This window comes from Lissotriton helveticus, chromosome 3_1 (genome assembly GCF_964261635.1).
Source record: "Lissotriton helveticus chromosome 3_1, aLisHel1.1, whole genome shotgun sequence".
Lineage (NCBI taxonomy): Eukaryota > Metazoa > Chordata > Amphibia > Caudata > Salamandridae > Lissotriton > Lissotriton helveticus.
In genome coordinates this window covers 1,664,253,844-1,664,280,393 of record NC_136061.1, presented here as the reverse complement: position 1 = coordinate 1,664,280,393, position 26,550 = coordinate 1,664,253,844, and the positions used below count along the sequence as shown (strand labels likewise).

The following is a 26,550-nucleotide window of genomic DNA, read 5'->3' as shown; positions in this document are numbered from 1 at the left end:
TGTATCTCGAGCCGTTCTTTAGGTGTTCCTCTGCTCGCTCTCTAGTTCTTCTTCTCTCTTTGCTTCTCTTCTCTTTGCTTCTCTTCCGTTTGTGTTCCTCGGCCCAGTGTTTTCTCTCCCTCCCTGTCCTTCTCTCTGCTTGCATTGCTCTGCTTTGTCTTTTTTTTCATCTCTCCATCACTGGCCATCCTTCTGTTTTCCTCTCCACTCTTTGTTTCTTCTCTTTTCTCTTATTCGGCCCCTATTTCTTCTGTCTTTCTTCACGCTTTTGTTCTTTTGGGCCTTCTGCTTTCCGCTTCTCTCAGTCCTTCTCTAGTCCTCTGCTCTCCCTTCTCTTTTCTTTGTATTTCTCGATCCTTCCCTTCCCCTCTCTCTTTCCTGTCTCGTTCTGTCCTTCTGCTGTCTCGTTTATTCTCTGCCCTCCTTTTGTTCTCGACCTCTTTTTTGCTTTCTCTTATTTTATTTATTTTGTATTTGATTTATTTCACTCTGCTTCCCTTCATCCTTCTCTCTCCGTCCTTTGTTACCCTCCCTCTCTTCACCCTGGTTTCTGCTCCGCCTTTTAACTGCTCCCCGTAAACGCACAGTCCCCGTCCTGTTTTCAATACTCTGTTCAAACCTCGCGCCCCTCTCTTCACCCTGTGTGCCCCCTCCATGGTTCATTCCCGCTCTCTTTCAGCCCCTCCTCCCCTCTGTCCGGCCTCTCCTGTTCTCCCCTCACAGTCCCCCCTGCCCCCCTCCTCTGGCCCCCTCCACCCGCACCCTCCTCTTCGACCCTGCTCAGTTCCTCCTCGGTTCTTGCTCGGCTCCTCCCCCCCCCCCATTCTGCCCTCCCCTCCTCCCAGCGCTGCAAGGGTTACATTCCTTTCCAGCTGAGCTGGCAGAGCGATCCCGGGCAGAGCCGTCAGATTCGCGGTGGGAGGGGGCAGAGAGCTATTCTCATGGGCACGGAGGGGGGGCACAGAAACTTCATTATCTGCCTCCTTCTATTGCGAGACCTATTGCATTTCCAATGCTTGTTTCCATGCTCTTCAAAGCGGATCTGGAGCTCTGCTCCCAATTTTTCGGCCTGCCAAAGACTTCCAAAATAATTTAAGACATTAGGCTAGCGAAAGGGGAAGATGTCTACCTCCGAAAATGACAGGTTTAAAGCCGTGCCACAACTGGAGGAAGCATATGTCGGTCATAGACTCTCACAACATATGTCTGTGTGCTGTGGTCCGACTGAAAGTCAAATGAGGAATGCGACCTCATGCACTTTAAGGTGATCAGGAAGCAAAGCTATACATTGCCAAACATAAGAAGAGCACACAAGAGGAGTTAGGTCCTTAGCGGGGCTGAGGGAGGGCTGGACCGTTTTACATATACACATTCAAAGATGCCCCCTTCTCACACTACTTCCAGTATGACTTATATAACGGCTGAATAAACACATTCATTAAATCCGGTGTGGATTATTTATTCCAATTCCTAAACAGAAAACCAATTCATAACAAGAGCTACAATGTTCATTTCATTCAGTCAAAAGAACAATGAATGAGATACTTGGCATATCCATCAAGAGCCAAGTATCGCATTCATTGTTCTTTTGATTGAATGAAATGGACATTGTAGCTCTTGTTATGAATTTGTTTTCTGTTTAGGAATTTGAATTAAATAATTGATTTAGTGAATTGCACGAATTGCAAATTGATGAATTGTTACGTTTGTTGGATGTTTTTGATTTTTTTGTAAATATTTCTGTGTATATTTATGTCAGATCGAAATGTACTTTGCTAATCAAATAAGAATGTAAATATTTTTTGACTTGTGTATTTTTCTCTGTCATTTGAAAAACTTTTTTCCAGAAAACAAATGAGTAGAAGGTATAAATAAACATACCAGACCGGATTTAATGAATGTGTTCATTCGGCCGTTATATAAGTCATACTGGAAGTAGTGTGAGAAGGGGGCATCTTTGAATGTGTATATGTAAAACATAAGAAGAGGTCATGCTCGAAAGAGTGGTCCCGTTCCCACTCCCAAGTCGTGGGGCCACTCCAGCTGTCGGTCACACTTGAAAATCCACACCCTTCTCAAGGTTTTCATGTAAGTTGAAGTCAAAAATTCACTGTAAGCACAAGAAGACTTAAGTGGGATCCAACCCTTTCTCACCACAGGGCCCCTCACATTCAACATCTTCCAACTCTAATCGAACCCCATTGTTGGTCCTGGCATACCCAGAATCTCCTGGACTATTGGGACATTTTCCCTGAAAACCGCCTAACCTGCACTCTGAATCCAAGGGCAACATCGGGCACCTGCATGTCAACTTTGCAACTAACTTCACCGGTTCCCACACCAGCCTGTGACTTTGGCTAGCACCAGGCCTATGTCACACTAGGAAATTACCAAGGTGAAGTCAGAAGTAATTGATTCACACCCTCAGCCTCTTCCGCAACACCAGTATTGCAAGAGACTGGAGGCCATTTTCAACTCCATTGCCTGCAAAATGTTCCCTGATGTTGGTGAGGAGGGAGACCCTTAAACCCCTGCCTCCTCACTATACAGATGAAGGATTTTGCTTGGACCTACAGAGTGCTAGTGAGTTGGATACTTCCCTAGAAACTGAGCCAGACTTATCACCTGTTCACCCAATGGTAGAAGCACCTCTTTCTTTCAATCTAGTTTACCAACCAAAATACTCCAACCATTTACCGCTTTCTCAGAGCCTTTGTTTTTACTTTGATGAGGCATTTTTCAGATACCCTTATGGTAACCTAGTCAAAATCATACTGGTACCTCTACTGTCCGTTGACCTGTGTCCATGCGACACAGACCAGACCCCGACAATCCTGATTTCCTGAGAAGACTGTCTATGCTTACAAGTATTGTAGTACAGGCATCAACAAGCAATGTCGACCCCAATGCTTTTGTTTCTCACCCCACAGACAGCAAATCAAAACGTATTGACTTTTATGTTAAGTAGTGTTTTTCCTCAATAAACCATGCCTTCCTCTCCTTGAATGCAGTATTTCTTCTGAGTAGGGTCACACATTTATAGTGGGATATGGTCAGATAGATCTTGAAGGCCGTCAAAGAGGACTTTAGGATGTCACTTGCCCAAATGATTCAAGATGGTCAGGTTACAGTGAACTGTGACCTGGTTTTGACACCACCGATGGTGTAGTCTGAGCAATCTGCACCAGCATAGTGCTTTTTCATTACAGATCACGTAGAAGAAACTCATACTCTGGCACCTATATCATCTTACTTCATGTACTATGGTTGGAGGTATAAGAAATACAGTTTGCAGTCAGACAGTGAGTTATTTAGCGAGGATTGCCAACTAATTCATTTTCGTTTTTAGTATCCGCATACCACTCTCCTAAATTCTTTTGGACTGAATTGTGGTCTAAAATGTAGTAATCCACTTGCCATTTCGAACCATAGTAATATTGGATCACAATTACCTTCTTTTCTACTCTACAGTGGTTTATTTAGTATGCGTTAGAGGATATTCTATTCTGTGTGGGTCACACTTCCTTTTCTCTCTAGTGCATGTTTTGTGGTTTCACTTTTTGCCACAAAACACGGGTGCTCTATCACTAATACAACCTAGACATACAACACTGTATTTTCTTTTAACATATTGACTGTCCTGTCAGGTATTGTTCTAATAGTGCTGTAGTATTTGGCATGTTCAAGGAGTGATATAAGTCTGCTATGGTGGTCTCTCTCTGACTCAATTTAAGTTATGATTGTACCATCGACAGCACGCAGTGCATGTAACTCATTTATGAAATTAACAGATTTCTTATGTCCGGTTGGTCTCACGTATGCTGTTTTCATATTTGTTCACTACACGCTGCCTTGAAAAAGTCCCATTGGGGACAAAACACGTGTTGACTGATGATCATGTACTTGGTTGGAAGTGTGTAAGCAAAATAAAGACAACGAAAATATATCATATGACCTTTGCCTTACAGACTGACTTTTCTGCATATTTGTCCTCTGCTCAGTTTTATTTAAACACATGGTTGCACTGCTTCAGTATATTGTTTTATGCTTCAACGACATGCTTGGATTCTATGACGACCCCCAGGTGTCCCTCTTGTACATGCCATTTGAAGGGACTAGGCTGTTTTGGGAAAAGGCTGATTCGGAGCTAGAGCAGCTTACAGTTTATCACACCACAGCCCAACAAGTTTACCAGCAGATACATAGAAAGTTTAGGGGCTACTCAAGAGCATTGGCATACAGATAACACCAGCGTTCTGCGTCGGTGCAGCAAATGTCCAAGACATTTTGTGACAGAGGACGTGGTGGTGGGTGAAACTTTTCACACCATCAGGGCCATCAATCTTCTATCTCCTCTTCTCCTGCTGCAGCGTCTCCAAAGCCGCATTGATTTACCCTCGCAGAATCGACTTTTCATCATCCGCTGTAAATCCATAACATCAGGCTAAAATGTTCTACAAATTGTTTAAATGGTCTATGCTTTGCCTTTCATTTCACCCCTCCACATCCAGTTCTCTCTCTCTTTTTCTCCCCTTTCTCTTCCTGATGTCAACCTCCTTCTGGCAAAGTGTGCCATAAAACGAGTGCCTTACTTCGATGGCCGACGGAGCAGAGGTGCTTTGCTGAGCTCCGGTGGTAAGGGATAGCTTATGGCTATATATCCCTGGTAACCTAGCCCATCGTGCCCATCAAATGTAACTAGCAACGCAACGGGGGCGTGGCCAAGCAACATGGCCAACAGGACGTGAGCTCCACCAGCTCCGTCCCGAAGACCCGTAAATCCTGCAAATAACTCCTGCCCGGGCTGTCACATTGCTTGGGAATCGTGCTGAAAGTCATCCTAACTCGATTGGGACCTCCCGAGTTGAAGGAGCGGTCCCGGATCCCTCCGTGAGCGGAGACAACGGCACTGTCTGAGATCGAGGCGGCACGCTGATTTACGCAACGCTGCGGTCTGGGCCTGAGTCGCGGGGCCGAGCTGCGGGCGACCCGCCCAGGACTGACGTACTGCGGGTTCCGGGCCGGGAGAGTCCTTGGCGGACCCCGGCGCTCTACACACTGCTACTGGTGAGCAATTGGAGGTGGGGATCGACCGCTGGGAGGCCCCGGTAGTCTGCGGCGACCGTGGTGGGAGGATCGCGGCGCCGTCCTTCTTGAGCTGTGCTCCTACGGCGGAGCTCCGCCCCGGGCGCTGATACTGCCGGGGATCGCCTGGCTAGCCTCCGGAGCCTTCGAGGAACCTACAGGCCACGGGGGAGAGCGTGAGTGCTGTTGCCCTGACCCCTGATAGAGGCATACGTCCAGAGACGCGGATCCTGAACTATTGGGCGGCCGGCCTGGCATGATTACTTCGCTGTGCCCTGCAGGCGCTGCGGACTTGCTCCCCCCCGCCCCCCCCGAACTGCAGACTGCATTACGTCCCCCTGCTGGGGGTTACTGGTGCTTTGATACCCTAGGGGGGACACGGGGCGCGGCGCCTCGGGTGATGCGCCCACGCTAGTACCCCTCCCTCGCTCGCACGCCATTTTGACTGCGTATCCAGGCGATTCCTTGGTGGTGCTCTGGGTACACGTGGCGGGGGAGACCTCTGTCACAACTGGAGCTGCGGCTGTGTGCTCTTCCGGGGGGGGTGCTCCTGGGGCCCCGAGAGCCGGACTACTGCCAACTGGAGGTGTGGGGATGGACGTGGAGTGATTTGGTGAGCGTGCCGACCGTCCCCCTCCTTGTTGCCTCGGTGAGTGCCGGACTCTGACCACCACTGCGCTCCCGGCGTTGGGGGGGAGACGGGAGCACGCTGCCTCCATTCTGTCTTTGTTGCTGGATCGCCTGGCCTGCCTCGAGCACTGCCTACTCTGTGTTTGCCGCGAGCCCTGGTGTGGCCTCATTGTCCCTGCTATCCCTGACCTGGACCCGCTCGCATACTCTCTCTCTGACCGGTGGGGCCTGGGGTGAACCCTTTGGAGCGCGCTGGATAGGCGCAGCGCCTGCCTCGCACCATGGCGGCCCGTAAGGATCGGTCCTCGAAGGCCTCCCAACCTAACACTATTGTACAATATACTATTCCACGTCTGCAATCACAGAGGATCACACGTCAGGCGGGGCCCGAAGACGGGAGTGAAGGTCCTGCGGAACCGCCTAGAGACGAAATCTTGAAGGCTATTCAGGGATCCCACTCTGCCCTGGAGCGGCAGATAGAGACTGTCTCTATAGATGTAAACCTACTCTGGACCGACCTCCGCAAGGTGGCAGACAAGGTTTCGGACGCAGAGGGCAATATCACACAATTTCAAGGTGAGGTCGCATCTTTGCAAAAATCAGTTGCGCCGCTTGCATCTACTACCCGCGCATTGGAGAGACGTGCCGAGGATGCGAAAGGAAGGGCCCGTCGAAGCAACATAAGGGTCTGTCGAAGCAACATAAGGGTCCTGGGAGTACCGGAGCGATTGGAGGCGGGAAGCGCTGAACGCTTCCTGGAAACCTGGATCTGCACTCACCTGTGCCCGACTGGTTTGTCCGATGTCTTCATCGTGGAGCGAGCACATAGAGCCCGTGTGCCCCCTCCCCGCCCGGGCGAACCTCCTAGGGCCCTCATCGCAAAGATCCTAAACTATAAGGACCGTGACTGCATCTTGCGGGCTGCAAGGGAAACGGAGTCCCTAACAATTGAGAACAGCCGAGTGTCAATATACCCTGACTATACCCAACAGGTGCAGGAACAGAGAAAATCCTACCTGGGAGTTAAACAAAAGCTCCGCGAAATGAAACTCCAGTACATGCTTTTATACCCAGCCAAACTTAAGGTGTTCTCCCAGTGCCGTGCACACTTCTTCGAGACGCCTGCGGAAGTCTGGGAGTGGCTTGAGATTAGAGGAGATGATCTGCCCCCGGGTGAGCGTGGTGGCACTCGAGAAACTTGGGGAACCAGACCACAGAGGAAGCGCCGAGGTCGGGGAAGGCGCCGGTCTGGATCCCGCGGTCCTCCTGTGACTCGAGTTACGGTGGGGGCGGATGGCGCTATGCATATGGAAACATCACCGCCGAGGGCAGGACCGGGGTCGCCTGGGGCCCCTGTCCCTGGTGAGATTTTGGTCCCAGACACCTTGCAGGAGACACCTCTTGATACCGACTCTACAGCCCCGGTGGTCCCGGAGACTGCCCTCTCTGAACCAAGGTTGGAATAAATTAATTACTTCTATTGTATATTACTGTGCATGCTGTCATCCTCCGTGTTGGGGGACCTCGAATTGACACTTTGGTAGTCCACCACTGCCTTTCATTGACACTGAGGGTGTTGGATAACTAGCCACAATAGAGAACTCGCGCCCCTATGGCCTAAGGAGCGAGACGGGAGTGGGGGTCAACTTTCTTCCTGAGTAACATGTTGCCCGTACTGCTTATCGATATAAGAAGACATGCCCGGGAACTGTCTTGAGACCACTGGGTCTTCAGGGAGCTGAGGGGGAGGGTGGGTGGGTTTGGTTTGCTGTGTGTGCTGAGTGAGTTGTATGGGGTGGCTGTGTACGTCCTGGCACTGGCAAGGGAAGGGCGGGGTGGTGTTTTTCATTGTTGCTATCCTTTTGCTCGTGGGTGGGGGGGAACCTGTTTTTGCAAGAGTTCTGTGTTCTGGGGTTTTTGGGGGGTGGACTGAGGTTCATGAAGAAGTTATTACTGGCATCATATGCATGTGGTATCCGAATTATGTGTGGCTCTCTGACAGGGCTACCCAGTCCGGTCTGACTGGAGTGGGGGCCGAGCGGCGACAGGTCATGTTGTACATATGTTGTGGCCCGAACGGGCGTAATCATCGACCATGGGTTTTAAATTCTTAACTTGGAATGTGCGTGGCTTGGGTACTTGCACCAAGAGACACAGAGTCCTCTCTTTCCTTAAACGACATGGGGTCTCGGTACCCTGTTTACAGGAGACTCATTTAGACGAAGACGGCGCACAGCGGCTGTCTAAGAAGTGGAGGGGTCAGGTCTTCCATTCCTCTTTCTCCACGTATGCCAGGGGGGTCCTCATTTGGGTGGCCCCAGGGATTCCTTGCGCTGTCCAATATATTGAAGCGGACGTTGACGGCAGGTATCTATTAGTGCAGCTTCGATTAGATGATAAGGACTTCTTACTCCTCAACACCTATGCACCAAACACTGATGATCCGACCTTTTTTTCCCAAATCCAGAATCTTATAGCCCCGGATTTGGATGCACCCCTCCTTTGGTTTGGGGATTTTAACTGCGTGTTGCGTCCTGAGTTGGACCGTCACCCACCCAGATCGGGCACTAAGCCCCGTATGATGGCGCGTCTTCGGGAAGTGATGCACAACCTTGGGGCACTGGACGTCTGGCGAACTTGTCATCCTCTCCAGAAGCTCTACACGTATTACACTCCGACACATGGTACCCATAGTAGACTGGACCGTATCCTTGCAGCTAATCTCACCCCGTCTCTCACCTTGACGGTTACACATCAGGCTTGGTACTTATCGGACCATGCCCCAGTGACATGCATGGCGCAGTGGGCAGATCGGGCTGCCCGTCCCCGTACCTGGCGAATGCCTACTGACATTCTTCAGGATCAGGTGGGCAAGGCCCATGTGGCGGCATCACTATCGGACTACCTAGAGCTGAACTGGGGGAGCGATGGTCTGCCCTACTCTACGAAATGGGAAGCCTTGAAGGCGGTGGTGCGTGGAGCATGTATGGGCCTCACTTACGGGGTCCGGAAACAATTGTTGTCTGACCTGCATGATGCAGAGGTTGTGCTTCAACGTGCCCAGTCCTGTTCGGATCCAGACACATTGGACCAACGGACGGAGAAGGAAGCTAAGGTTTCGATACAAGACGTCCTCGCCCGCCTTGACAAATTTATGTTGGGCCAATATAGGCAACGTCTCCACCGCGAAGGGGATAAATCTGGCCGCTTATTGGCCTGGATCCTTCGCCGTGAGTTTGCACCTGAAAGGATAGTTGCTCTACGAAACTCGAGTGATGTTATGGTCCACTCAGAGTCTGATATCCTTGAAGTCCTCCGGTCCCACCTGCAGACCGTGTATGAGGCTGACCCATTGGTTACGGAGGACTCTTATCGCTCGTACCTGGAAGATCTGGACCTCCAAACCCTGCCAGAAGCAGTGGTAAAGGAACTTGATACTAAGCTCACACAGGGTGAGATCACCACGGCAATTGCCGCCCTCCCTCATGCCAAGACCCCTGGCGGGGACGGATTCCCGGCAGAATTTTATCACTCATTCGGGAACGTTTTGGCCCCTCTCCTGTTGCAAGTTTATGATGAAGCCCTGAATAAGGGCACCCTTCCGCCCACCATGAATCAAGGAAAAGTCTGCATGATTTTGAAACCGGGCGGTGATAGTAGTGATCCCGCTGCATTCCGTCCTATCACCTTGATTAATACAGATGCGAAAATCCTTACTAAGCTGTTGGCCAATCGACTCGCCCCGCACATGACTCGTCTGATCCACTCGGATCAGTGCGGATTTATTCCGGGTCGCAACACGGCGATGAATCTGTGCCGCCTGAATCATGTCCTACATGAAGTACAAGGAAGAGAAGGTCCGCATGTGTTGGTGTCCATTGATTTGGCTAAAGCATTTGATACCGTACATTGGGGGTATTTAATGCAAGTGCTCCAGAAAACGGGATTCGGACCTGGATTTCGTAATTGGGTTCGAGTGCTCTATGGGGCGCCCCGAGCCTGGGTCAGGCTGGGATCAGCCCGTTCGGAGGAATGGCCCTTGGAGAGAGGCACCCGACAGGGTTGCCCTCTCTCCCCTCTCCTGTTCGCTCTCGCGATTGAGCCCCTCGCCGTCACCGCCCGCGCTGAGCTACAGCAATGGGGGATAGCGGTGGGTGACACTGTTAATGTGGTCTCACTCTACGCTGATGACGCACTATTCTATATGACCTCCCCCTCTGAGGCCCTCCCTGCCTTGATGCGGACCCTTGACTGCTTTAGTGCAGCCTCTGGGTTGCGTATTAATCGTAATAAGTCCCTGGTCTTCCTGTTGACGGGTTGTACTCCGGACCCGAGCGTAGATATGTCTCATTTGGGTCTGCGTTGTGAGCGGGAAGCGTTCCGATACCTTGGCATTCAGGTAGCCACATCTGACGGGGCCCTCCTGACTTACAACGTCGACAGAGTCCTCCAGGCTCTCCACAAATCTGTTACCTTTTGGAACACGCTTCCTCTCTCTCTTATGGGAAGATTGGCGATCGCCAAAATGGTGATGCTCCCCAGGATTTTATATGTATTACAGAATACCCTGTGTCCATTGCCCCCCGAGTGTTTCGTACACTTGACTCACTCCTTACATCCCTGCTTTGGGCGGGCGGGCGTAGTAGAGTAGCTTTGCGCACGGTGACGCTGTGTTGGGAGGAGGGAGGCCTGGAAGCACCGAGATTTGATTTGTATTACTACGCAGCGCAGCTTCTCCCAGCCGCTAAGTGGTTCGCTGATGAAGGCAACTGGGAAATGGCACTGCTGGCAGGTATGGCAAACGAAAAGGCTCTGAGGGAGGCCTTGATGCAGGGTCGAGGCGCCGATGAAACTCTACCCTATGTGGTGCGCCACACAGCGGGAATTCGGCAGCGATTTGTCGAAAAGGTACTGAGAAGGGCTCCGTTTCATAGGGAGCTCCCAGTGTGGATTTTGGCCCCGGTGCTCCGGTTGGAGGAGAACATGTCCTACCGAGAGTGGCGCTGTGGCGGATACAAGATTTTAGCAGACCTCTACCCAGACGACACCTTCGTGTCCTTTGAACGTGCCATGGAGTCCTTTGATCTCAGTGGGGGACAGTACCTCCACTACAGGAGCCTCTGGGACATAGCCAGAACAACGTGGCCCCAATACCCGGAAGCGCCTCCGCTCACCTATACTCTTGACATTATTTTATCCTGTGGGAGAGGGAAACAGCTGATTTCCCTGCTCTACTCGGCCATGCGTCGAGACTCGACCCCCCCCCCGATCGCACCGGCTTGGGCGGCCTGGGAGGCAGACTTGGGGGTGGAGCTGGAACCTGAACAACTGAAAAGAATCGGGCTTTTGACCCGTAAGGTCTCCTGCAATGCACGTTTTAAACTTATACATTTCAACTTTGTCCATCGTACCTATATGACCCCTGTCTCTCTGAATCGTATATCGGCACATAGACAACACAATTGTCCTAGGTGTGGAGCACAGAAGGCGGGTTTTCTCCATCTGGCGTGGGAATGCCCTCTGGTTCATGACTTCTGGGGGGAGGTGGTGGCCCACATTGCTCGAGCCGCGAAAATCAGAATTCTCCTAGACCTGCTCCATTGTCTCCTGGCGCTGGTGCCCAAACCTAGAAAGAAGAAGCTGTCATATAAATTCTTGCAACTGTTGCTAGTTTTGGCGAGGAGGCGAGTAGCTATCACCTGGATGGGTCAAAGGGCGCCCGAGATTTCCCTGTGGGTGAGGGATGCTAGAGAATGGGCCCTGGCAGAGGAGACGCAAATGCAGCGCACTCACAGGGATGGGAAGCTGCAGGATGATCTGCTTGCTTGGAGGATGTTGTGCATGGAGGGGTTGGCGGATGATGATTCGGATGCCACCAGCGCTGAGTTATTCACCCCGGCTGAATCGGAGTCTGAGTGTGCTGGGGAGGGAGCCGAGCTGGAGGGTTTGGATCCGGTGTGAAGACCCTACGCAAACACGCAAATATTCCTTTACACGCATTATTGTGAATAGCTGTGATTCCCACAGGTCCTAACTGTATTATAATGACTGTGCCTTAGATGGGCCTCGCATAACTGACCTGCCTCGTTAAATTCTGTGCTAATGATGTCATAATTGGGGATTTTAGTTCTTGTTAAACGTTAAATAGTATAAATGCACAAAAATTAAAAATTGGCGAATACAACGATAATTCCATATCCTTTAGGCGCAACTACACCCTTCCTTTCTACATGCTCTGATCCTACGCCGCCCAGCCTCCGGGATGTGGGCAAAATATGGCTGTGTATTGTTATGGAACCTGCATGTTATCAACTTTTGCAAATAAGTGGTCTGGATAACCATGTAATCTGTGCCTTTTTCTAATTTCGCAATAAAAATATTTTCCCAAAAAAAACTAGCAACGCAATGAGGAACAAGAGACCTCCTGGAATAATATTGAATCAATTTGGTACCTTGGTTGGTCGAAGATTTGGGACAAGTTGCCCGCCAGCCCCGTTCAGCTGCCCTGGTCGGGCTGCAGAGTCGATCCACACTAGGAGCACCAGAGCGCTTCCGCCATCGCGAGTGACCCCTGGAATCACCGGAGCCATTGTGGGTGACCCCCCTCACATCGGGAGTCACGGGAGGGTTGCCGCCATCGCGAGCGACCCCCTGGAGTCACCGGAGCCATCGTGGGTGACGTCACCGGAGCATAGACACCATCAATAGCGACCCCCTGTAATCACCGGAGCCATCGGGGTGACCCCCTCACTTCGGGAGTCTCAGGAGCGTGGCCGTCTTTGCGAGGGACCTTTGTGCTGCAGGACAGCTAGAGATCCCGAGAGAGCCCATTGGGTCCGACCGCACGGAACTGGTACGCCTGCCGAACCGATCCAGCTTGCTTCAGTGTCTCGGCCATCCACTTCTGGGAGCCGCGGGAATCCGGCGCCCTGCGGTCGGAGATCGGAGGTTGAGTCTGATCTCTCCCATGCTTTGTTTTTCACCTGCCTGGGATGGCACGGTCGGGGAGGTGCGCTCTGGATCAAGGAGTCTAGCGGTGCACGGTGTGATCTCCCTTGCCGTTCATAGCGCTCAGCGAAGGCACAGGATGTCCCGCCCCTGAAGACTACATGCAACAGCTTCTTCGCGTGTTCCCCGAAGCTGGCCTCCTCACGCGACGCCCTATCCAGAATTGAGGAGCACCACTGGGGACTTCTCGTTATGTAAGTACATTTACTGAATTAGGTTAGTTCTCAGCCTAATTAGGGGGGAGTAAAACCCTGCTTTCACTCACTTCGCAAGTAGGGTGAAGCCACTTTCCCAGATAACATTTAAATTTGGCTCCCAAGCAACCAGCAGACATATCGGAACAACTCCCTGGCTAGTGCTAGCCCTGAAGATTCATCTTCCAGATCAGCAGCCATCTTGGAAGGGCTCCCAGCTAGAAGAGGTAGCCATCCTGTAAGGTTGAATCTCACTTAATCATGAACACCACAGCAGCTTCAAACTGGTGACTAAAACTGAAGCCTTCTTGTAACGGCTAATGACTACTCCATCAACACCATATAAACAGACAGGTCGTTGACCCCTACACATCGACAGTCATCCCTCACGATGATTTAGATTGCCCTATTTAACATTTCCACTCAAGATAGCATCCAACAAATCCACAGACGTCCTACAACAATTCACCGCAGTTTGAGAATTTTCACTTCCTAACATCTTTCTGGAACCCTCTGGAAACTGGCTTTAACGCTCTGCTGTCTTATGATTTGTCCCCCAAGATACAAAGGAAGCCTCACACCATGGCGGGTCCTATCATGACACTAGATGGCAACAGCGCATACTCTATTCAATACCCCCCTAAACTTTCGAAAAATGCCTCTAAAATCTTCAAGCACAACCTGCTCAGAAAAAAACCCTGATACCTTGTTCCTAGATCCCTCCTTTAATATCAAAAAAGGCACCATACTCAATAACCTCATATTCTTCACAAGAAAAATAGCAAAATGGCGACTGACCTTTTCCAAGCTATTAAACATCCAGGAACATATAAATATCCCTTACAGAACTAGGATTACTACGACTCCCTCGCAAAACCTCAGAGCTACACTGAACATAACGGCCTACAAAAATGGAACGGTGCTCATTCAAGCAGCGAATAAGGACCTAGAACTATTTGATAATTACTTCCTCACCCTCAAAAGACACACCACCACCACATTTAGCGGCTCGCAGGACATTACCACCCCTTCATCCCCTGATGAGCAACGACCCCCCACACCACTCAGAACTGCGGCTAGTAGCATTAGCAACCATCAGCGGAGAGATGTTCCAAAAAACCAGACCAGCAACCCTACGTTTGCTCCCCAGGGCCTAACCCCTCCCTCCACCCCAGCAGCTCACCTTGAAGACCAACGTCCGACTACCTCACCCAAAACTGCTGGAAGTATCACTAACATCTCCCATCAGCGCGGTGCTTCACAAAGCCAGTCCGCCAATCCCCCTAGGTTACCTCCGAACGAAGTCCCCCCCCCACCCCACCCTAGCAGTGCCTTCGGAGGAGCCTCAACCAGTGCCTCTTCCTACTTCGGCTGGAAATAGCGGCAACAACTCCCCTCACACCGCACACACTATACCACCTCCCTCCGCTAGAATTAGCAAGAAAATCCACATTAATGCTCCCCTTTCAACACCCTACTTCAGTTCCCCCCCCCCGGCCTATCAAGATTCTCCTAAAACACAGACTTGCCTCACTGTCCGAAACTTACAAAACGTTATCCTAGAAATCAGAAACATCCTACATCTCGCGGAAAACTCCCTTTCACACTGAAAAATCTTGAAAAATCCCTGGCAACAGTCGAGAAGGGGATAAAAACTATTCCCCTACCTCTACCGGATCGAGTTTTGCGCACATGCAGACTCGACAACATCATAACTGACAGTGAAATCCAATCACTTCTTCAACAATACGAAACCGCGGCTAGTCCTACCTCTAATAGAGATGAATATGCTATACTCCCAGTCCATAGCGACCCAAGCAGAAACTTCTCATTTAAGACCTAGAGGAATTAACCTGAACAATCTTCAATCTTTAACCGCACACATTGAGAACCCTGAGCCAATTGTAAACGCGCTTTCCTGTCTTCTACTGAACTGCCAGTCAGCACCAAAACACGCATCGGACATCGCCGACCTTGTCCTCAGCAGGAAAATTGGTATAATCATCCTCACAGAAACTTGGCTTAAAGAGTCATCCTCCCCTTGCCTAGATCTTCTTGTCCCACCCGACTTCAACATCATTAGATTAGACAGAATTGTGTATCTGCTCGATTTTATGAAGCAACTACTACATGTATCGACCTGTACATGCGTAACTACAATAAAAATTATTTAAAAAAAAAAAAAATCATTAGATTAGACAGAACGCACAAGATAGGCGGAGGCTTAGCCTGCATAAATCGGTCCGACATCTCCATCTCGAAATTTTATTCGGAACCCCTTGTCTCCTGTGAATATTTGGGGATTTCTTTTAATTCTTCAAACTCTTACAAACTACACATTCTCTCAATTGGAACAGCCTGGCCTCTCAATGTGAGAAGGTTCTCATCCCCCCCAATAACGGGTTAGACGTCAATAACCCCACAGCCCACTACACCTCCGCAATGACCAAAGTCTTCGAGCAAGCCGCTTCACCAAAACTCAAAAGAATTAGGGAAAAAGACAATAACCCATGGTTCAGCGAAGCCTTAAATGAAGAGACGCAAACTCAGATTAGCGGAACGGAAGTGGAGGCAACACCTCTCCCCCAATCATCTCAAACTTCTCCGGAAATCGAGAAACCATTACAATAAAAGTATCCTACAATCAAAAAAAGACTTTTTCAGATCAGAACTAGACAAGGCCAAAAATAGACCAAAGAAACTCTTCGAAATTCTGAAACAACAATCTAACGAATTAGCTAAATCTTCGCTCCTAACATCGAAATCACAGTTGCGTAGTGTAGAATTTTCCTCATTTTTCTCTGCTAAAACTAACTCTCTTCAACTAGAACTTAGTGTAGCAGCACTCAACTCAGACACCCCTAACAGCAATCATGTCAATATGCCTGCAATGCATGAGCTACCACGGCCCAAAAATAACTCTCTGGGCCACTTTTAAGCTCTACGATCTCAATGAAATCACCAATATTATTGCAACAACCAAACTTAACAACCACTTCAACAACCCTGTCCCCTCAAATTGTCTACCCCACCTCTTCCATATCATCTCTCCTCTCTGGACCAAGATCATCAATGCCTCTCTAGCACAAGGTCACATCCCAGATTGCTTAAAAACAGGTCAAGTCACCCCTATCCTGAAAAAACCTACTGCAGATAACTCCGACCCCAACAACTTCCGACCAATAACCAATATTCCAGTGGTAGCCAAGGTCCTGGAAAAATGTGTTCAACAACAACTAAACCAACACATTGCGAACTTCAATCTTCTGAACATTCACCAATCGGGTTTCAGACCCGGGCATAGCACAGAAACAGCCATCCTACATATTGTAGATGACGCCCTGCAAGCCCTGGACCGCAGCAAAACCTGCCTGCTGATTTTACTCGACCTCTCCTCAGCCTTCGATACGGTCAACCACGATAAACTACTAAGAAGACTGGTATACAGGATGGGTTTTTCTGGTCAAGTCCTTCAGTGGTTCAAATCCTTCCTGGAAAACAGAACACAATCCTACTTGATCAACAACAACCTTTCAGTTTCCCCCCTCCCAACCTACTAGGAGTTCCCCAAGGCTCCACACTATCTCCCATGCTATTTAACCTTTACGTTGAACCACTCACCAAGCTACTACAGTTGGAGACCTTATCCTTCCACATGTACGCGGATGACACCCAACTGTACATCAAGATCTCCTCTATCGAAGATTTAAGGTCAATGAACACAGCCCTTGAAAAGACAGTCCAATGGCTATCGACCAACTTCCTCAAGCTAAACTCGCAAAAAACAGAGTTTCTCCTGATCTCCCCCCCCTAAGAACGACATGTAGACAAAGGAATGGATCAAAACTATCACGGCGTTGAACTGCACGCCAACAGTAGTAGACTCCTCCATATCACTAGGAATCGCTCTGGACAAGAACCTGAACATGCAAAACCACGTCAACTTATTGGCTAAAAATGCCCGCTTCCATCTCAGCTATCTCAGAAAAATGAAACCATTTCTCGAGATCGCAGACCTCAAATCTGCAGTCCAGTCCTTAGTTATTTCTAGACTTGAGTACGGTTGTACCACCCTCGCAGGGCTTCCCAAATTCTCAACAGCCCCTCTAATAGCTTGCCTCAATGCGGCAGCAAGACTCATAACTGGATCTAGGAAATTTGACCACATATCGCCACACCTGAAAGCACTCAACTGGCTACCCTACGAAGCTCGAATCCACCTAAAAATGGCCTGCATCACACACAAGGCGCTACACTACAACACCCCTCAGTACCTTGCCCAAAAACTCAGCTTATCGGGTGGAAACAGACATTCAAGGAGTGCAAACAATCTACTTCTGAAACCCTCACGTTTCAAAAAGGGTAAAACTTCCAATAGAGCTTTCTCTGGAGCAGCTCCAAGAATTTGGAACTCCCTTCCACCACACATCAGAAAAATCTCCTCTATCCCTCTCTTCAAAAAGGAAACAAAATTATTCCTGATGAGCAAATTCCTACCTTAAAGCAATACAACCTCGTCTCAAGATTGACAAACCCCAAACTACCTTACTCTCTGGTCTGCTTAATTAAGACCCTTGTGAACCTATAGTGTTTTGGGTCCAGAACATTCTTCTCATGGCGGACACGAGAACTGCGGACCGACACGAACGTGAATGGTCGTATATTGTTTTTCAGAACAAGTTTTCTCAATGTGGTTACTCATTGTTACTTGCAAACTATCTCCCTCTGTATACAATGTTCCCCTTTGAATGTCTCACATTATGCTTTATGTGAAGCGCTCTGATACCCTAGCTTGGGTCTGGTTCACGCTATACAAAACTCTAATAATAAATAAATAAATAGGGGCGAGGGATGCTATTTTTTGCTACAACCAGCTTCCCCATGCAACGATTCCTCTCTGATGTTGTCAAAACTCTGTGAAACGAAGATCAATGTTTTGGTGTATCTGTGAAAAACAGCAGAATGACACACAAGCACTTCTTTAGCTTAAGTTTAAATCCGTGATCTGAAGGTTAAAATTCCGGACCAGCTGAAATGACAATCACACTCCCTTTAACCACCTTGCTTTTCCCACAAATAAACAGTCTACGGGACACGAACCAATATTTAAAGGCTCAGTACAAGGATCTTTAAGGTGAGGATCCCTCATTTTGGAAAAATTGCCTCCATTAGGAAAAGGGATAAGGGAGTCGGGAAAGAGGCTGATCAGTAAATCCATACACAATATAAGTCACAAATGTCAGTGCAGATCATTTATCAGTGAAGCTGCCATCAAAAGCATTATGGGCTTAATCGGATTGGCTCCTCCCCAAAATAAAGTTGGTAAATTGTCACTTTGCTTGGTGGCAGCCTTGAAATTAAGCGTTGTTATACATGTATTGCTATACATCTCTAGACCAGGGATCTATTTATTAAAACTTTCTATTTGTCAGGTGCTGCAGGAGTCTCTTCAGTAATCTCTTTAATTTTTTTGCCCTTGACTTAAAATGTTATGAGGACCATGCAACCACTTGTCTCTTCCAATGACCAGTCTAAATACTGATGTACTTTGACTACCAATTCACGTCCTCGCCTGCCTCATTACTTAAGGCTTATATTATCTGTCACTACCAGAACCTTATTTGCTTTTAGCTTGATTTTTCATTTGACAATCAACATCCACCCTGGACTGTGTTCCATGTTGACTAAATTGAAGGATCTGGAGTGGTGATTCTCCATATCCGGTTTTCAAATTATCGGGTATGGTGCCAGTGCCGCAGCAAGAATATAAAGGACGTTACTTCAATTAAGGGAACTGACCCAGGTGGCCTTAGGGATGGTAGTAAAAGACAACCAAAATTCAGATTCTGTTGGCCCCTCTCACCCTAGAGCCCAGCGCCACTGCTACAGCAGCATCATTAATATGCCACTTTTTGTGCCGAACTAGATAAAAAGGTTGCAGGGCTTCTCTAGCCTTACAACGAATGGGGAAATGATGATACAGGAGTAGTTATGATATGGATGACAGTCACCGTGCGTGTTTCTGTGAAAGAGATTGGCAGCTGCTCACAAAATACTCTTACCATAGAAGCTTGACACTATAAATGTGCCTAACACAAGTTTGCAAATGGACGAGTTTATTGTTTCACCCCAAAAAGGGAAGATGATTACTAATGATTACCGCTTGTGTGTGTGTTTTTTTGTCTGCCAAACTAAGTGTATGTCCAAATGTTCTGTAAATGGTTTGTAGAGTCGCAGACTCTTTCAAATTACGTTTTTGTGCCTTTGAAAATGCTACACACCTGCCGGAACATTACTTTTTTGGAGCAAAGCTTAATCAAGACAAAATTATCCAGAAACCTGGATAGACTGGCCGCTTCATATTCTATGAGTATATTTACACATGCTGTAGTTTATGAGCGAAGTAATTACCCACTTTTACTAGTGTCGGGGGTTCCAGATCAATCACTGCACGTATCATTTAACCGTATTAGAAATTAATTCTACATTATTTGAACTGGCGAGTTGGGGGACGATTCCCTAATTATGTTCCTTTGTCAGACTTCGAGCTGGAGTCATCAGTATAAGAAAACAATGAGTTTGTCACCTGTAGTAAATTCTAGTAGTTTAATCTATTCACTGTGACAGCTTCTCATTTCTCCTTGCTGTTTAAGGGGCATATGTATCAAGCCCTTTTCCCGTTCGCAAACGGGCCGGTTCTCAGAATCTGGCCGATTCTCAGAATCGGGCTGTTTGCGAACGGGAAAAGGCCTTTTGGGATATACCATCCCATAAGGGCATTGCAAATTATCGCATAATTTGCGATTCTCTATTTTGCGATTGCATTGAAGGAATCGCAAATTGCGATTCCTTAAATGCAATGTAGGAAGCACAGAAAAATTGCGATTTGGCCTTAAGGAATCGCAAATTACCACCAACTTCATGTTGGTGGTAATTTGCGATTTCTTTGAAAAATTCACTTTTGTGCTTTTTTCCAAGTGCCATGTGTCACACATACATGCCCTTAGGGCATGTATGTGCACCACATGTGCACACATACATATCTCAAGGGTGCAACAGGGTGTCCTTTTGGCACCCTTACCACCTTGAAATTGCATTCTCAATTTGCGATTCTCTAATTGGTAATCGCAAATTGAGAATGTCTTCCCATTCATTCCTATGGGCCTCCTAGCCCAGGGGAATGAATGGGAAGGTATTCCTTATTTGCGAATCTCAATTTGCGATTCACAACTAAGGAATATGTAGGATTCCCAAAATATTTAGCGAATCCTACATACATTGCATTTTGCGATTCTCTAATTGCGATCCTCTAAAAATCGCAATTTGAGAATCGCAAAAGTCTTTTTTGATACATATGCCCCTAAGTCTTAGAGGATCGAAATTCAAAACAGCCATAACAACCCTTCTCTAAAATAATTAACGAAATGTATGAAATCAATCGAGATTAATTATTGTTGGAGCTATATAAAGCATGTGGTAATGAACAGAGGACGAATCACTGGTTTATCTTAATGTGTTATGCCTTATTTGTACTCTCAAGTGAATTTCTGTAATTTAGTCATATTACACATTTCTTAACTTAGTGATACTTAAGTATTGAAAGCAGATTTCTTTTTTTTTTAACAGAGAGAGTATTGGTCAAAGTGAAAGACTTGACGGTAAATAAAGCTGATGAAGTTGTCTGGGTTCGTGCTCGGGTTCACACCAGCAGAGCCAAAGGTGAGTTGTTTTTTTCTACCCACTTACCTTCCTATATATAAGTTCTATTGTATTTGAAGCTCCCTAACAACCACGGGTCCAGGTGTGTAATGGGTGTGGTACTGAATAGATGTTGGGTGTATTGGTATGTAAGTTTCCCGCGTGGAACACAGGTGAGGGGGAGTATTCTAGTTGGCAGTTGATGCCTGGACAATTGATGTTGACGGAGGAATAAAATGGTATTCCTGCTTTTCCGGAGTATGTGACCCCTTTTCAGTGGCAACGAGGAAGGGCTATGAACCCACATGTGCAAATCACATCTACACTCTAAAGATTTGCTAAATTGGGTTCCAATGACAACCCACCTCCATACAGAACTTTACTAGATCAGGTTCCTACGCATCCAACACCACACCATCATTCATACCCACAGAAGAATGAAGTGGTTCCGTCACTCCTTTTGGTTCTATAATTTCTTTAGTGACTTCTTCATCCACTTTACCCCTTTGTATACATACTAGTTTTAGTATATTCCTTATCCAACCCATCACAATCCCTTTCATTGGATGTTTGACAGAAGTCCTTCCACATTTCCTTCACTCCCATAGACACACATTTGAAATAATACACTTTGCCATTTCCCAACTGATTAGCATTATGTAACACCTCCACAAGGTCTTCTGGGTCATAGACCTTGCTTTCTCCTTTGGCCATGATACCGGGGTTCCTTATGCAAACCCAGTAGCTACATTCCATGTAACTCTAGAAGCCCACACAGATTTCTTTGGCTGAACAACCCAGTCCAGATTGTTTGCATACGCAGATGGAATCACACCTTTAATGACACTGTTGAATCTCTCAACTATATCAATTGTACATGGAAGGGGTTTCGTGTTTCACATCTATTCTTTGAAAATATGACTTCAATGCATGAGACTTAAATTGCACTCCATTATCACTCAACACATTAGTAGGAATTCCCTCAGAACAAAAAAACTCGGTAAAGAAAGACTAAAATGAATTCAGTGTCCACCTTCTCCACTTTTACTACCGGCCATCTTAAAAAACAAATTAATAATCACAGTAGCATATCTTTGAGGCGAGTCTACAGGTCTCAATATGTCAATGGATCCCCAAGGATTGCTGGGGTGTTTACTCATTGGTGATGGAAGGTGTTTGAATGAATTTGTCAGTCCTAGAAAACTCAACACATTCCCTGACCATGCATTCCACTGCATTGCCAAGATCTGGCCACCTACGCAGTTTCTTGACCACTGATTTGGCCCGCACAGTACTAAAATGTCCCTCATTACATTTTTGTATGATTGTACCACGTAAGCTAGATTGAATAATCCTGTTGCCCCTTAAAATCACACCATCCTCAAGAGAAAGTTCTGATCTTACTTCCCAAAACGTTTTAATGGCCACAGGCAAGAACTCCATTAAAGGCATATATCAGAAACAAATGTATACACTTCCTGTAAAACAGCATCTTTCTAGTATTCATCCACCCACGCATCCTTATTCACAGCAGGCAGCCCATTATCATGTACAGGAGCCATATGGAAATCCTTCCACCTGTCACCCTCACATTCATCTAATTGTACAGGCATTCAAGATAAGAAATCTATGATTTTATCCTTTCCTGGAACATACACAATCTTGTAGATATAGTCCTGCATATACATTGATATTCTAGCTATTCTTGCAGAAGCAGTAATCTTTCCCTCCATTGTCAATAATGTTATCAGTGATTTATGATCACAATGAATTGTGATCGGTTTACCCCACACAAACGCTCAAAATGTTCAAAAGCCCAAGCGGAGGCCACAGGTTATTTTTCTATTGTAAGGCACCTTTCTTCAGTTGGAGTTAAAGACCTAGAAGCAAAAGCTATAGCTCATTCTTCACCTTTACCATTTCCTTGTGTAAGTATTGCGCCTAATCCTTTATTTTTTTTGTTCAAATCTGTTTTATTGATTTTTATGCAACAGTATGCAAGGAATCAATAATTTGTGACATCTTTTCACACAGTCAAGACATCTGTAGCAGTATATGTGTGTGTTTTACTCATCACTTTAGTATAACATCAGATGTTGTCTACACATTTCATAACATGACTGTCCAGCGAATCCTGACAGCTATTTCTTCAAAAGAAAAGAAACCTATGCATTTTCCAATTCTGACACCTTGGGCTTATGAACAGATGAATCAAGAATGAATAAGAACAATGACCTGCCTATGATATCTGTTCTCTCCATCTTTGTGCATGCTTGTGTAGTGTTTTCTTGCTAATGTGTTACTCAACGTCCCCCATGTGTGGTGTCCTAGCCTATTCACTTACTTAAGTAGTCTATATGTGCCCATGGAATGTCGTTGTGTGCCCGTTAGCTCTGTGCGTGGTTCACTAGATCTACTCTTCCACATCTCGACTAGGCGAATCTAAAGGATCGCCTCCCTCTATCTTTTGCAGTTCGTTGAAGAGGTTGTTCCAACATGCTGCTATGGGCTCTCGACACAGTCCTAACGTTTCTTCACGCCTGATGGAGATGCTTTCAGCCTTGGCCACTGCCAATGAGTGACGCCACGCCCGCACATGTGGTGGGTCCGCCGCTTTCCACCGTTTAGTTAGGAGCCTTTTAGCTACTATTATCCCTAAATCTAGGAACCTAGACACTACCTTGGTGGCAGTCGTCCTCCTGAATTAGTGCTACAGGTATACGGGCCATTCAAAAGGTAATTCTCGACCTGTGCAAGTGTGTAATATTCTAGTTATTGTGTTCCAGTATACTCCTATTCGGGGGCAGCTCCATAACATTTGCGCCTAATCCTTTATTACGTGCATCTGTTGTTATGATACAGTGTGCATTAGGATCGAAAAAAAACAATTTAGTCACATTACTTATTTGACTTTTTTATGTTGCAAAAATTTTCTTCACACTGTGGTGACAATACAAATTTGTCCTGTTTTTTAACAACTGTCAAATGTTATAGCATCTCTCAGCGAACCTCGGAAATAATTCTTAGTGCAATGTGCGGCAAGACCTAAAAAATAATCTAATATCTTTACGTCTCGGTGTAGGTAAACCTTTAATACTTTACACTAATGACATCTGGTTTGCCACCATATTCATTAATCACATTTCCTAAGTATGTCACACTTTTTCCCCGCAAATTTACATTTAGTAAATTCTACCGTCAGCCCATTTGGACTCAAGAATGCTTATCGCCTTCTCTAGTTTGGAATCATGTTTACTCCTGCTCTTCCCGAATATCAAGATATCTTGAAAAAACCCTATGCTTTGCTCTTTTCCAAACAAATTAAATAAACATCAACATTTGAAAGACCGCTGCAGCTGACGCTTACCCGAATGGCATACAATTAAATTGAAAACAATTATCAGGAGTAGTGAATGCTTTTAGTTTCATAGAATCGGGTGTTAATGAGAAGTGGTGTTACAGATGAGTTTGCCCAGGAACTTTTCCTTGAATTTATGGGGAGAACCCCATACCTGAATTGAATATAGAGTGCTCTTGCTCGTAGAGGTTCAATATCATCCATAAATGTTTCAAAGCTAAGCCAGCCTTTTACATTTGTAAAACTAGAGGTTAAGGTGCCATGTGCATTTACATCGATACATTGAGTATCCGCATACTCCCAGAATCTTTTGTTGAGGAGGTGAACGATTTTTTTCTCGATAGACCAGGGCTTCTCCCACAGAGTCCCCAGCCCGAGGAGCCATTCCTTAACCCTACTGAACCACGCAAGACGACCTGTTTGTTTCTGTAGGATTAATAGCTTCTCCACGGCCTCCTTCACTAAGACTTGTGTTCTACTGGTCCATAGCCTAACCCAGAACAAGAGTGCCTTGAGAATGGCAAGGTTGTTAATGGATCTAAGACCAAGGTCAGGTCTTTATTGGCAAAAGATGGGTATTAAGTAGTAAATTAAGGTTTTCCCTTCTAAATGTATTCTCGGCAGAGACTAGCTGCTTTAAATTCTCCAGCCCCCATAACTCAGCCCCATACAGTGCTGCTCCTAGACCCTTGGCCCTATGTAGTTCCAGAATTGGAGAGGACGGTCGGAAAACGGACCACCTTGCCTTCGCTGCTATTGCACAGTCAACATGTTGGAGAGTTAAAACACTCTTTTCAATTTGGGCTGACCAGACCAGCCTGTTACTGATTCGGACTCCTAATTAGTCGAATACCTTACAAAATTTGGGAGCCCAACATCACTTTACCCTTATTTGATTTATAGGGGTTAAACACCTTGTATTTAGTCTTTGAGCAGTTGATCTCCAAGCCCCTATCCTTACAGGCTTTTGCAAACTTGTTTGAGATGTTCTGAATCCCCTTTGACGTCCTGGCTATGAGCAGTGTATCATCTGCAAAGAGCAGTGACGGCACAGGGCTTCCAGCTAATTTTGGGGGATCGCCTCCACAATCATATAACTCTCCTATTAACCCATTTATAAACAAGGTGAATAGTGTAGTGGCGAGAACACAGCCCTGTCGTACTCCCTTACAGACAGAAATATCATTTGTTAGGCAGCCATCTAGGTTCCACCTCACTTTGGTGCAATTACCGTGGTGTAATCGAATCAGGATTTTGAGTAAATAAGTTGGGAGTCCAAGGTCTCTAAGGGCAGTCCAAAGTTGGGTACGATCTGTAGAATCGAAGGCTGTTTTTAGGTCCACAAACACGACATACAACTGACCCCCTTTAATAGTCACTTCCTTCCATATAAGCATAAAAAATCTGAAGACTGGGTCCAAAGTGCTAGTAGAAGCCCTAAATCCTGCCTGCAGGTTCGATAAAATGTTATTCTCCTCGATCCAAACTTGGATCCGAGTTAGAATGATTTTGCAGAAAATCCTTTGTGAAACATCTATAAGGCTGATGGGCCTATAGTTTGCAGGCGAGCCCTTTTCCCCCTTTTTGAAAATAGGGATGATTTCCGCGCCTTTCCAGGACTCCGGAATATCACCACCCCGGAGAATAGCATTAAAAGCTGTCTGTAACAGCGTTCCCCATATTGTAGGCTCTGCTTTGTACAGGTCTCCCAGAAGCTTATCTAAGCCTGAAGCTTTCCTATCCAGCAAAGAATTAATAGCAGTAATAGTTTCCTCTATTGTAAAGGCAATCTCGCCTATTTATGGAGGATCAATACTATTTATCAGTGAGTGTAGGTGAGAGACATCCACGTTGCCTGCATAGAGGAGCATGAAATACTCCTCCCAAACGTAGGGCTTTATATAGAAATCTGTTTCCGTTCTCTGTTTGGGTGTCCCTTTTGATAAAAGATGCCAGAATAATTGGCTATCCTTCTGCCTTGACACTTCTATTAGTAGGTGCCAGTTTTCAGTTTCCCAATACCTTTTTGCCATAGCTTGTGCCTTTTTGTATAGATTCCTGTTGTTTTTAATATCTAACCGGGATTCTGTGTTTACTGCCACAATTAGAGCATCCCTCCCTTTTTGGCAGACCTCATTAAACCACAGGGTGTTGTCCAATCAAATAATTTAGGATTGCACTGTTTGTTAAAAAGCGGTCTAAGTGTAAGAGTCAGTTGCTGAAAATTGGCTATAATGTCAACTACACTGGCAGCTGGATTGCTCATAGCAGGGAGAAAATGTGCTATCTTGGAATAAATTTTAGGGAGAAGGTTTGCATCAGCTAAAATCTGCGCCCATTTTACTCTTTTGTTATTATTGGAGGTGATAGCACGGATCATTTTGTGCCGGGTTTGTCCATGCAAGTGTGCAAAACCAGTCGGCGTGAGTGCCAAAGCGTTATGCTCGCTGTCCTCCCGTTCCAATACAGCCATGTCCTTAATGTTGGGCCATAGATCAAGATCAACCAAATATAATCGATCGATCCTGCGCTTATCTTTCCCCCACTTAAATGTGTAGCAGGCTTCACTCTCTGAGT

The 26,550-nt window shown here is 46.7% G+C and overlaps 1 protein-coding gene across 1 annotated transcript in view; it reads left to right on the top strand.

The window, feature by feature from the left end:
- Nucleotides 1–26,550, top strand: part of DARS1 (aspartyl-tRNA synthetase 1) — a 390,822-nt gene that overhangs the window by 190,685 nt on the left and 173,587 nt on the right. The window contains exon 5 of the mRNA XM_078682456.1: nt 20,544–20,636. Coding sequence (XP_078538582.1) covers nt 20,544–20,636 — 93 coding nt within the window. The remainder of the gene's footprint in view (nt 1–20,543; nt 20,637–26,550) is intronic.